The sequence below is a fragment of the Echinops telfairi genome, unplaced genomic scaffold, assembly GCF_000313985.2.
Source record: "Echinops telfairi isolate 266 unplaced genomic scaffold, ASM31398v2 ScPeMD7_7417;HRSCAF=8455, whole genome shotgun sequence".
NCBI lineage: Eukaryota > Metazoa > Chordata > Mammalia > Afrosoricida > Tenrecidae > Echinops > Echinops telfairi.
The window spans coordinates 6,969,533-6,980,902 of NW_022111317.1; the positions used below are offsets into that span (position 1 = coordinate 6,969,533).

General features: G+C 55.1%; 1 protein-coding gene across 1 annotated transcript in view; it reads right to left on the reverse strand.

Moving 5' to 3' along the window:
• Positions 1-7: 7 nt before the first annotated feature.
• The window catches only part of SPINDOC (spindlin interactor and repressor of chromatin binding), a 12,364-nt gene continuing 1,001 nt past the window's right edge, over positions 8-11,370 (reverse strand). Inside the window, exons 2-7 of the mRNA XM_013007437.2 lie at positions 11,251-11,365; positions 7,186-7,515; positions 6,945-7,103; positions 6,666-6,791; positions 6,337-6,543; positions 8-409 (exon numbers count right to left, since the gene is read on the reverse strand). Of these exons, the coding sequence (XP_012862891.2) occupies positions 222-409; positions 6,337-6,543; positions 6,666-6,791; positions 6,945-7,103; positions 7,186-7,515; positions 11,251-11,365 (1,125 nt within the window). The 3' untranslated portion in view covers positions 8-221. The remainder of the gene's footprint in view (positions 410-6,336; positions 6,544-6,665; positions 6,792-6,944; positions 7,104-7,185; positions 7,516-11,250; positions 11,366-11,370) is intronic.

Genomic DNA, 11,370 nt, shown 5'->3' on the forward strand with positions numbered 1-11,370 from the left:
GGGGGTCTACAGGGGCAGAGGGTGTGACTGGGACAGAGGGAGGTCTGGGTACACAAAAGGATTGTGTGGGTGTGCTCAACACACCCAACGCCCAGCTCTGGCTGCACCAGCAACCCCTGCCCAGGCACCTTTCGCTCTGCACCAGGCAGTCAAGCAGGGCAGCTCCAAGTTTGAATCCAAAGAGGATGCCACCGTCTCTCTCTCTCCCAGCACAGCAGCACCTACACCCCACCCTTGGCCTTGGGCTCCCCGTGTTCCAGGGTGCTAGATTCTGCTAGGACTGCAGGCCAGTCCCGCAGGAAGCTGACAGCAGTGGCTGGTGGCTGTTCCATCCGCATTTGAATAGGCTGCTCCATCCGCACTCGAATAACCTGGAGGTCCAGTGTCCCGCGGAGCCCCGGAGGGGGAGCTGGGCAGGGGTGGGGGAGAGAGCAGAGTCAGGGCCACCACACCCAGGATGTCGGGCTCACAGGGTCTCCCACGGAAGACAACGCCCAGTACTGTGCTCCCTCCGCCCATGCCCCGGTGATTCCACTTCCGACACTGAGGGCTATCCCCGAGGGTGGGAAACACACCCAAGGCACTGGAACTATGACTCAGGATGCGCCCACCTGGGAAGGAGGATGGACCTGGCCCACAGCGGGCAAGGGACTCACCCACGCCTTCATGCAGCTCCGTGAACCCAGTCAGAACCCACTGACTCATGCCGACCCTGCAGGACAGAGCAGAAGGGCTCTGCAGGGTTTCTGGGCTGTGTACTTGGGTCTTTCAGGAGATCACCTCATCTTCCTCCCAAGGTATAGCTGCAGTGCGATGCTTAGCCTGCCCTTAAGCAGCACCCATTGGGGCCAAACACGTTTGCTGGGGGGCGGGGATGAGACAGTAAAAGGGACAAGCTCCCATCCTGGCTCAACCCAAAGGAGTTCACACTGCAAACTGGGGAAGCCAGATCCTTCCAACTAGCGGGGTCACCAGTGACTGTGATCGTGACTGAGGAGAGCAGGGAAGGTAGGGGCCATTAGGGCAGGAGAATAATCACCCAGCAAGGTGGCCAAAGGCAGTGTGTCCCTGGGGAGGTCCACCCCAACTGCCAGATCCAGCGGGGCAGGGACTGCACACCGGCCACAGCAATTTCAGCATGGGGGCAAGGACAACGTCTGACCCAAGCAGATTCCAGAGAAATCGGAGGCAGTTGGTATAGAAGCGCTCTCCCCCAGAGCTGACGGGGTCCAGGGGACAAGTGGAATGGTGGCTAGAGAAGGGGAGGGGGCCAAGAGAGAAAGAAGAGCCATGAGAAGGAGGATCTGAAAGATCCGCAATGTCCAGTGTTCACAGGGGGAATGGACCCCAGCGAGAGGGCTGAAGGCTGGCCTCTGGTGGTCAATCAGTCTGGGGGCCTGGGCACGTGGACATGCCCAGGCTGCCTGAGCTCTCAGGGGCGTCTGTGAAACGGGACCACCGACCGTGAGAAGGCCAGAGCCCTGGCCCGGGCACCAGTGGGCTTGTCCTTGCCCAGGGCAAACAGCCCCCTTCCCGCCACATGTAAGCACACTGGTCCTTCTCCAGCAGCAGTAGACTGAGACCGCTGCCCCTTCTCCCCAAGGCCTGCCTCAGAGTATGGGTTCTGAGAAGGTCACCAGGAAAGTGACCAGCGAAGGTAGCCACTAGTCACCCGCCTTTCCAATCGATCCTCACTGAGGATGCTGGACACTGATTACACAGCAGTGAACAGACTGGAAGCGGTATGTGGGTGCAAACGCACCCCTTTGCGGGAACAGCCTGGGCCTGGTCAAGGACCCATTGCAGGTCTCTAGGGCCAACGCTATTGCAGCCCAGGGAGACAGTAGTTGCTGTTTGCAACGTTTGAGAGTGGGCCCTTAGGACGCACGTCTCCCAGCCCAGGCGACCCCCGCACACACTCTCGTCCTGCGAGGCCCGTAGAAAGTTCTACCGAGACCTCCCTCAGTGCCTCTCACTCACCTAAACTGACCTTTCCCATCTTCTAAACCCCGCCTTTTAAATTTTTTTGTCACCTTCCTATTCAAGACATCCCTACTGGACTTCTCTATGTACCGTGATAAGATGTAGGCATCCTGGCAAGAGCTGAGGGAGGGGAGGTGGCTTCTGAAGCACTTGCTCAAATGTGGGTTCTTGAAACAGGCGGAGACCACTGGCCTAGAGCCCAGGCTCTGCCCCACCGCCCTTCATTTGCTTCACCACCTAACTGACCTGTCCTCCACGGGCGTCTTGGGGACTACAGCTGCCTTAGCTTACTTAATGTTCTGGACTGCAGGGCTCCTGGATGGTCTGGGATCTCCTGCAGTCTCCCAAGCCAGCTCCACAAAGGCTAAGTCCCGACCCTGCTCAAAAGCTTCCCCTCCACCCAGCCAACCCATTCTCACCCACTCACTCCACACCCGCCCAGCTTCTCATCTACTGAGGGCGCCAGGTCCAAGAGTGTGGGCACAGGAGACCTGAGAATGAAGGTTCCCTTCCCAGAACGGGAGCAGCAGACCACTCACGCAGGGGCAGACGTCATCAACAGCAGCCCACACTCGGGCTGAGCTAATTCAATGTGTGGCCAGTCTGGCCCACAAATGATGTTATGAATAGCCAAACGGCCCTTGGCATAAAACTGTTCCCCACCCCTGCAGTGAACAGCGGAAGGGGCCGGCCATCCAGAGCAGGGGATGAGTTGCCTCAGGAAATGCTCAAGTCCCTGCCAAACACAGACCCTCGGGAGATGGTGGGGTGTGGGGGAGGGAGGAGGCGGCGGCATATGCAGACACTCAGTGGGTTCAATCTGGGCTGGGAGGCAGCGGGTGGAGCTTGGTTTCGGACTAGAAAAAGCCGAGGCCACCGTGGGAAGACAAAATCTCAAGAAGAGTTGCTCAAACACGGGGAGGAGATGAGCCAGTCCGGGAGCAGCGTAGCAACGATAACACATACAACTTTCCTCTAGTTCTTGGATGCTTTCCCCGCCCAACTGTCATGATCTTAATTCTACCTTACAAATCTGGCTAGACCAGAGGATGTACACTGGTACAGATAAGAGCTGGAAACACAGGGAATCCAGGGCAGACGAACTCTTCAGGACCAGTGGTGAGAGTGGTGATACTGGGAGGGTAGAGGGAGGGTGGGGTAGAAAGGGGGAACCGATTACAAGGATCTACATAAAACTCCCTCCTTGGGGTACGGACAACAGAAAAGTGGGTGAAGGGAGATGTCAGACAGTGTAAGACATGACAAAATAATAACAATTTATAAATTATCAAGGACTCATGAGGGGGGTAGAGAGGGGGAAAATGAGCTGATAGCAAGGGCTCAAGTAGAAATCAAATATTTTGAAAATGATGATGGCAACAAATGTACAAATGTGCTTGACACAATGGATGTGTGTATGGATTGTGATAAAAGAGCTGTAAAGTCCCCAATAAAACGGTTAAAAAAAAAAAAAGGAAGAGCTTTGTAGCAAGTCTTCTCTGAAGACTGGTGGGTGACTAGGGTCAGAGGGGCTCCTTATCTATCCCCCCTGCCTTCACGCAAGAGCCCTGCCCTGTTTCTGTGGGCCCCCAACCCCAATGTTCGCCGTAGATGCACTGGGACAGAAGACAGGTGCCCCCTGGTCTCTCACTCATTCCTTCCTGAAGCCCTGGGCTGCTGTCAGCAGCATTCAAGGAAGGGCCAAGGCTCAGCTTCTGCCCTAGGGGACACCTTCCGGTCCCAGGGTGGGCAACAAGATAGTTGGAATCAGATCCATGGTGGTGGGACTTTTGGGCTCTGCAAGAGGAGAGGAATAATCTCCCCTTGTTATTATAAGGCAGGTTTTGAAGGGTGTGCATGGATGGTGCAAATGAATGCTCTTTTGGCTGCTAATTGAACGGCTGGGAGTTCAAGTCCACCCTAAGGCATTTCAAAGAGAGGCCTGCTGAAAACATTAAGTTTCTTCTATGTGGCCTTTCTGGGTTTGTACTCCTCCCAAAATGATTGTTTGAGCCCCAATCTGCCAGAGGATCAGCTGGTTCGTAACCCAGAAGCTTCAATGATTGGCCAGTTTGCTGTCTGCATAATTGGTTTGCACTTCACTCAACAGGACTGCCTAGTTGGCAGTTGACCTGAGGGACTGGTCCGTTTAAGAAAGGCATGAATTGAGACCGACAAGGAGTTGTCCGGTCTAGGGGGTCCGGCTCAGATGACTGAGGGATCACCAGGGGCTTGAAGAGAGGGTCTCTGAAATCAGGGTTTCCATGCTCAGAACCTCCTAAGCCCAGGCGAGAGCAGGGGACACTGAGCTCTGGACACTGAAGACCAAAGACAGCAGAGCAAACAGCGGAGGTGACGGAGGCTGAGGGAGCTACAAGACCAGCCGACAAGTAGGCCCCCAGAGATGATGCGGGTGGCAATGAGTGAACAGCCGACCCATGGGGCAGGCTTGGGAACCTCCAGACAGGAGGTTGCCCATAAAGGGGAAGTAGTCACAGGCCAGGTGGCAGCCTGGGGGACAGCTGGGCTTTGGCAATGGCAGCTGCCCCAGCTGTGCCAAGAGCTTTAACGCTAAGGCTAAGAGGGTGTCAGCAGGGGTCTGGGAGGTGTCCATTAAAACAGCTTGCCCTTGAGAGCTATCATAACTCTGGCTTAACCTTGGCACTGGCCAAGAACTGACCCAAAGCTGCTGGTTAACAGCTGGACCAGCAGGCACCAGGGGACAGACCTAGCCAAGAAAAGCTGTCAAGAGGGGGAATTTTCAGTTACCAATTGGAATAGTGTCTGGTATCTTAAAGGCTAGTATTCAAACAAGCAGCCATCTTAAGCAAGGAGTCAACTAAGTCCACATGGGAGAAGCTTGTGTGATCCAAAGACGACAGTAACAAAATTCAAATAGGACAAAGGGAAAAGTAGCAAGAGCCCAAATGGCCCACACCCAATTTGTAGAAGGCTGTGGAGGGCAGTGGGAGCCCCAAACCCATCTGCAGTGTCTAGTCAGATTAAGATGCTGGCAGGTCCCCTCTAGCCACAGGCCGGGGCCTTGAACAATTTTACTCTCAGATAGAGACCATTGTAATCGTGATTATACTGGATGAAGTCATGACTCATTATTTTTAAAAGTAAATATTTAAAAAACAAAAACACCAAACTGATCCAAAAATTTAAAAAAGTTGATTGTATAATGGTTGTACAACTCTTCTTATTATGATGAAACTATGGAATTGTGTTATGTGGATTAAGAGCCAAAAAAACTGTTTAGAAAAAAAAAGCAAATGAGGGTTTGAACCAGTTTGGTCATGGCTGCCATAGCTAAATTGGAACAGACCCCAATTTTTAAAAATGTGAATAAAGCAGAATACTATCCAGGGGGCGGGGGGGATTATGGGTTGAAGGTCTGGCTTGGCAGGCAGAGGGAGCCCCTTCGGGAACACAAGGGCGACTGTAGGAGTGGTTACACAAAGGGGGGTGGGGTGTCAGCCACCATTTCAGAGGCAGGCCCACTGATTCTGCCCAGCTGCTCGAGAGGTTCTGTCTGTTTCTATGGAACACACGGGTTGCCCTCATATTCTAAGGCAGGCGATTCCTACTGTTCCAGTTACTATTCGGGTTCACATGTATCTTACAACTTTGGGCTCATACTGGTTTGCTTTGAGACATTAAGGACTCTGTAGGGAAGAGCGGCCCAGTTCACCTCAAACCTCTGCCTGTATATGGCTTATAAATAGAAGTAGCCTTCAAGTGCTGAGTGTGATTGTGTTTGCAACCCAAATGGATCGGATGGCCAGTCCTGCCTTGGGTCATACACATGTGAGTATATATGCAGGTTCTCCGTGGTGTGCAGTTCTACTGACACACATGGAGTCGACACTTCAGCAACTGTTTAATTGTTAAACTGTACTCCTGAGGACCAAAATGAACTGCATATAGGAGTTCCTTCTACTCAGTAGAACAAGGCAGGAAGGACACACAAGCCATTCCTGCTTTCACTAGGAACCTTCTCAGTAAGCTTCAGGAGGGGTTGGTTCCTGATCTCCACTCGTCTACTCTCTTAATACAGATCAACTAGGGGCCTCTCAGGCTATGGGTGGAGCTAACCGGCAAGCCAAGGCCCAGCCCAGCCTAATGAACCATGCAAGGATACTCCCAAACAAGTCTCACAAAAGCTCCTTTCTCGCCAGCTTCCTTGAAATCATTGAAGTCGCCCTGCCTGTCTCCCAGGGACCTGAACACCCACCCTGAGCAGCCTTGCTGAGGTCGGGCCCAGGAATGGGGAGTCTCCTGAGCAGGGGCCCTTTTAGGGAGAGGGCTCAGAGGGAAGGAGTCCAGGGATGGGACCTTGGGAGAGCTCACCTGCAGAGGGGCTCTTCGGCTGGCTGAGGTCTCTTGTGGCGGCACCTTCTGTGGGCGGGCCCCTGCTCTTGGAGGCGCTGGGCCGCGTGTGGGAGAAGAGCTGGAGGACAAAGCCCGGGGGGAAGCTGCCATCAGTGAAGCTGCGGACCTCGGGCGGGGCTTCGAAAGTCTCTGCGGGCAGGTCCGGTGACAACAGCAGCGAGGGATCTGGAAAGGAGGGTAGGGTTGAAGTGTGAGGGCAGGAGCCTGGGCCCCTCAACCCCACTGGGGTGAGAACCCAGCCTCAGGAGGGTTCCAGGTGTGATGGCTTCTGCCCAGGTCCCCCTTACCTGGGTTGGGGTCTATGTTTTTGGTCATAAATTTGCCTTTTTTCTTTCTAACAGGCTCTTCCTCAGGAGGCTCCTTCCACCTCTGGCCACGGGATTTCCTACTTGCTGGTTCAGTGGCGGGGACAGCTGCAATCAGAAACAGAGACTGGAGCCAGGTGGGAACTTGGCCCCTCCAGGGCTCCTGTAGGTATCTGCCCTGCAGCCTTTCTCCACCCCACACCCAAGGCTCTATCCTGATTGCCACCCGGCCACAGGAACCCAACTTCCCAGGTGACAGACCTGGAATCTCAAGAGGGCGGAGTCCCCTGGGCCGGATCCTTTTAGGGAAGGCTGAGAGGGAGGGGTTGTCCTCAGAGTCCAGGAGTACGACGATCTCAGCTGGCACCCTGGCAGGGTCCGGGTGAAGGTCCGGGTCTCCATCCATAGCCCGGCCTAAACCTGAAAGGAGACAGGTGCCCCTGAGCCTGGGAGTCCTCCAGTACCCACTGCCGCACCTGACCTTCACCCCAGACCCAACTACCTGAGTGGGCTGGAGAAGGCTGCTCCTCGTGGACTTCATGCAAGACAGCCACGCCCTCACTCCAGGCCTCCAGGATGTTGCTCTTCTCGGCCCGGCTCAGGTCCAGGGTGTGGGGATGCTGTTCCAAGATGTGGGCGCGTGCTGTCTCCGCATTGGGGTGGCAGATCTCAGCCCCACACACCATGCACAGCGCCCGGCCGCTGCCCCCTGGGCTGTTCCCCACCAGGAACTCTTGCTCCCAGGACATCTGCTGGTCGGGCTCCTCAGGGGCATCTCTGATGGGATCCAGAAAGCCTGGCCTAGGCAGCGGGGTCTTCTCCTGCTGGGCCACTGTGGACGGTGAGGACAGGAGTGGTATCAGGAGCGGTGTCCTCAGTGGAGAATTGCAACACAATCCCTCAAGCCAGGCGGGGGGTGTGGGTGGGTGTGGGTGTGGTTAGGGGAATGGCCCATCCTTGTGCAGTGCAGTGTTTCCCTCTTGCTGGGGCCACAGTGCTGCCCCAACTCCGCCTAGACTCATAACCACTCAAATGACAGACAAGACAGGAACTGCCCCACGGGGGGTTCTGGACAGTTATCTTTACAGGTTGCTGGGTTTGAACTGCCAACCTTTTGATTAGCTTCTGCACTCTCAGCCCTTCTGACTACTCACTCACTCACATGGAAGTCAATGCAGGCCCCCCCTGGAGGTTTCTGAGACTGTACCTGTTTTGGGAAGTAGAAACCCAGTCTTTCTCCTGCGGAAGCTGCTAATCATTTTGAACTGCTGACCACGTGGATCGCAGCCCAATGCGTAAGCACTATACCACCAGGACTATGTTCCAACTATAGCACAGAGTTGAACTGCTTCTTCAAGAGTAAAACATCTCATCTCTCTCCCAGGGAGCCACTGATGGCTTTGCAGTGCTGGCAGCCCCTGCCCACACCCCGTACATCTCTCCATCAGAGCTGGGACCACAGTGAGATGCTGGGTTTGTTTTTCTTTCCCTTAGTCAAATCTCGTTTGGAAGGAAGGAGCCCTGGTGGCAGAGTGGTGATGTGCTGAGCTGATAACCACAGGTTAGCAGTTTGAAATCGGAAGCACTCCTCAGGAGAAAAATGAGGCTTTCTACTCCCTTAAAGGCAAAAAGCCTCAGAAAAGCACGCACGGGGCAGTTGGCTCAACAGCAATTGCGGGAGATGTTCCTGCTTGCCTCCAGCTGTCACGCACAGCCGGCCAGTGCAGGCACCCTTGCAAGAGTCCTCCCCTTCTTTCATGGCTTGGCTCCAGACACCTTCCAGGTGATGGGCCCCCCCATGGCTGACCTACCATGGCAGCTGGTAGTGAGTGAGTGATCCGATGCATAACCACATTAACCACTATGCCACCAGGAGCTCTTCCTTGAAAAGATGCCAGCTTCTCTTAATTCCATTTCTCCACTGATTTTTTTAAGCCCCCTTGCCCAGAATCTGGGAGCAGGGCTCGCTTTCCATTGAGAGGACTTGGGAAGGCTGCATGGAAGAGGTGCATGTGACATGGATGCACGCAGTAGCTTGGCATCCAAAGACCTAGGTCCAACTTAAGTCCCGCCTACTCACTCTGTGACCGTGGACTGTGAGGCCGGCCTTCCAGTTCCAGCCAGGTTTTTGTCCCCACCCCACCCCACCCAGCTCACAGCAGGGCCACCGATGCTCACCCCGGTGTGGTCAGCTCACAAACTCCCTCACTGGATGGCCCATTCCACTGGCTTCCAGAGTACCACCTTCCTCGGGCTTTTCTCCACTTCCCGTGACAAGCCGCAGTCACCTGTGCCACGGCTCACGCAGCGCACTGCATCACTCGAGTCAGGCTTTGCCACTTCCGCCAAAGGACTGGCTCTGAGGGTGGATGGGACTTTAATGAGGCAAGTGGCCAGTTTTGCCACACTGCTAGGTTTAAATTGAGCCACCTCAGAAGCAGGATGGGGGAACTGACCACCATCAAGAAAGAGCCAGAAGTGAAGCATGTCCCCTGGACCCCGAGATCCCTGCACGGAATCTCCTCAATCCAGGAGACAGAGCTGGGGCACCAAAGATGGTGAACCAGGGAGAAGTGATGGAGAAGCAGTGGCTGCACTGGCAGTGGTACCAAGGGCACAGAGCAGAGCTTCAAGATCCCTGCCTAGTGGAGTAGGTTACCTCCAGGTACTTACTCAGGGGAACTCGGTTTGCCCACCCTTTATCGAGAGCCTGTGTGCTGAGGCTTATGGCAGAGTGGTGTGCCCTTGGACATCTATCAGCAGAATTAAAAGGAACTTTGAACAGGGACCCAGGCTAGCACAGTGGTTATTCACTGAACTGCTAATCGCCAAGATCGGCAGCCGAAACCACCAGCTGCTCCACAGGACAAAGACTAGGCTTCTTTTTCAGGTGAAGAGTTACAGTCTCAGAAACTCACAGGGGCAGTTCTACCCAGGCTTACAGGATTGGAATTGGTTTGATGGTCGTGAGAAAGTAGCTTTGTAAACACTGGCCTGGGCTCCGGTGGCTGGCTTCAAGGCCAAGGGCCGCAGAGAGAGCAGAGCCCTGAAGGCTGTTTCACATCCTGCATTGTAAGCTGTGAACTTCCCTAATAGACCACCACAATCGTAAGCATTGTCCAGTTGAGTTCTCTGGCTATTCCAACAGATTAGCAAACCAATCAGAGAAGTGCGGTGCCTAGGGAGGGAAGGCTGGTGTGTGTGTGTGAAGAAAAGCATGTCTGACCTCTACTTCAGAGAAAGGCTTTGTCTATTTGGGTGGCTGCCATTAGCATGCATCCCCATCTGAAACAGCCTGGTATGATCATCTTTTTTTTAAAGCAAGAAAAGAACCGAGCCCGTTGCCACCGAATGATGCCAACGCCTGGTGTCCCTGAGTATGCGGAGGAGTGGAACTGTTCCACTGGGTTTTCAAAGCTGTGACCTTGTACCAGGTCCCATCGTCAAACCTTTCGGCAGTGACATCCCATCCCTGGGTGGGTTCAAACCTTTAGGCTAGGAGTCAAGCGCTTCCCCTCTGGGCCAACCAGGGGCTGTTGGGATGTAGATGGAAATCAATATCAGAAATATCAGACCCCCTGCCACCCACTCAGTTTTGACTCAGAGCCATTCCATGTCGTTTCTGGGACTGGCAATCTTTCTGGGGGCGGGCAGCCAGCCTCATCTTTCTCCCCAAGAGTGGCTGGTAGGTTGGAACCACTGACCTTGTGGTTAGAAGCCCAATGCTTCGCCTACAGTGCCACCCCATATCTTATAATCCCAGATTCCAAAAAGAATGGAAAGGCAGCCCAGGGTCGGCAGGCCACAGTGCCAGGCTGAGTTAAAGGACTATATGGATGAACAAGGTCCCATCCCTCTCTGCCCTCCCACTGTTCCAAGGCCAGGCTCCCATCGCCATTTAGGTACTATACCCCCTAAGGGAAAAGGTATGTGGACAATATCAAGCTATTTGCATTTTTATAGCGATTAAGTCTTCCCCAAAGGATGCCCTTTGTTTGCTTCTGGTTCTCAATAGCCTGGGGTCCAAAGAAGCGGTGACGGACGTGGGGGGAGGGGAAAACGAGGGTTTCCAGACTATTCCTGGAGTCTCTCCCAAGGCCATCCTCCGTGGGTGGCCGAGGTACCCGCCGGGAAGCACCGCATCAGGTACTGGAGATGCACAGTTCCCTTCGCCCCAAGGCGGTAGAATCTGACACCTGTGGCTTGACCCAGCTGAACGCCCAGGCATGGGACGCCCCAGGCGCCCTCACAAACCATCCTCAGATCGCTGGGCACACCTGCCTGCCGCACCCAGTCTCGGACCTGTGGGCCTCGGGGTCCCTCGGCCCCCAACACTGCCGGGCCCCCTGTCTGCAGCGGGCACCCAGGATGCTGGCTCCGGGGCTGGGAAACGGGGTGGGGGCGCAGGGCACCGGAAGACCCGGGATGAGGAACACAGGCTCCGGGCTGGCGGGCGTGGGGGCAGGGAGGATCCAGGGAGGCCCGAGATTCCAAAACCCAGTGGGGGCGGAGCAAGAGGAAGGCCGGGTCCCGGCCCGACGCGGAAGTGGGGTTCCCCCTCTCCTACCTCGGAGCATGGGCTCAGGCCGCGGGATGACCGCCACCACCGTGGCCTCCGCCTCGTCCTCCCCGTCCTCGCACTTGAGCGTCACCTCGAAGCAATCGAGCGCGGCGCCGTCGGCCTTCA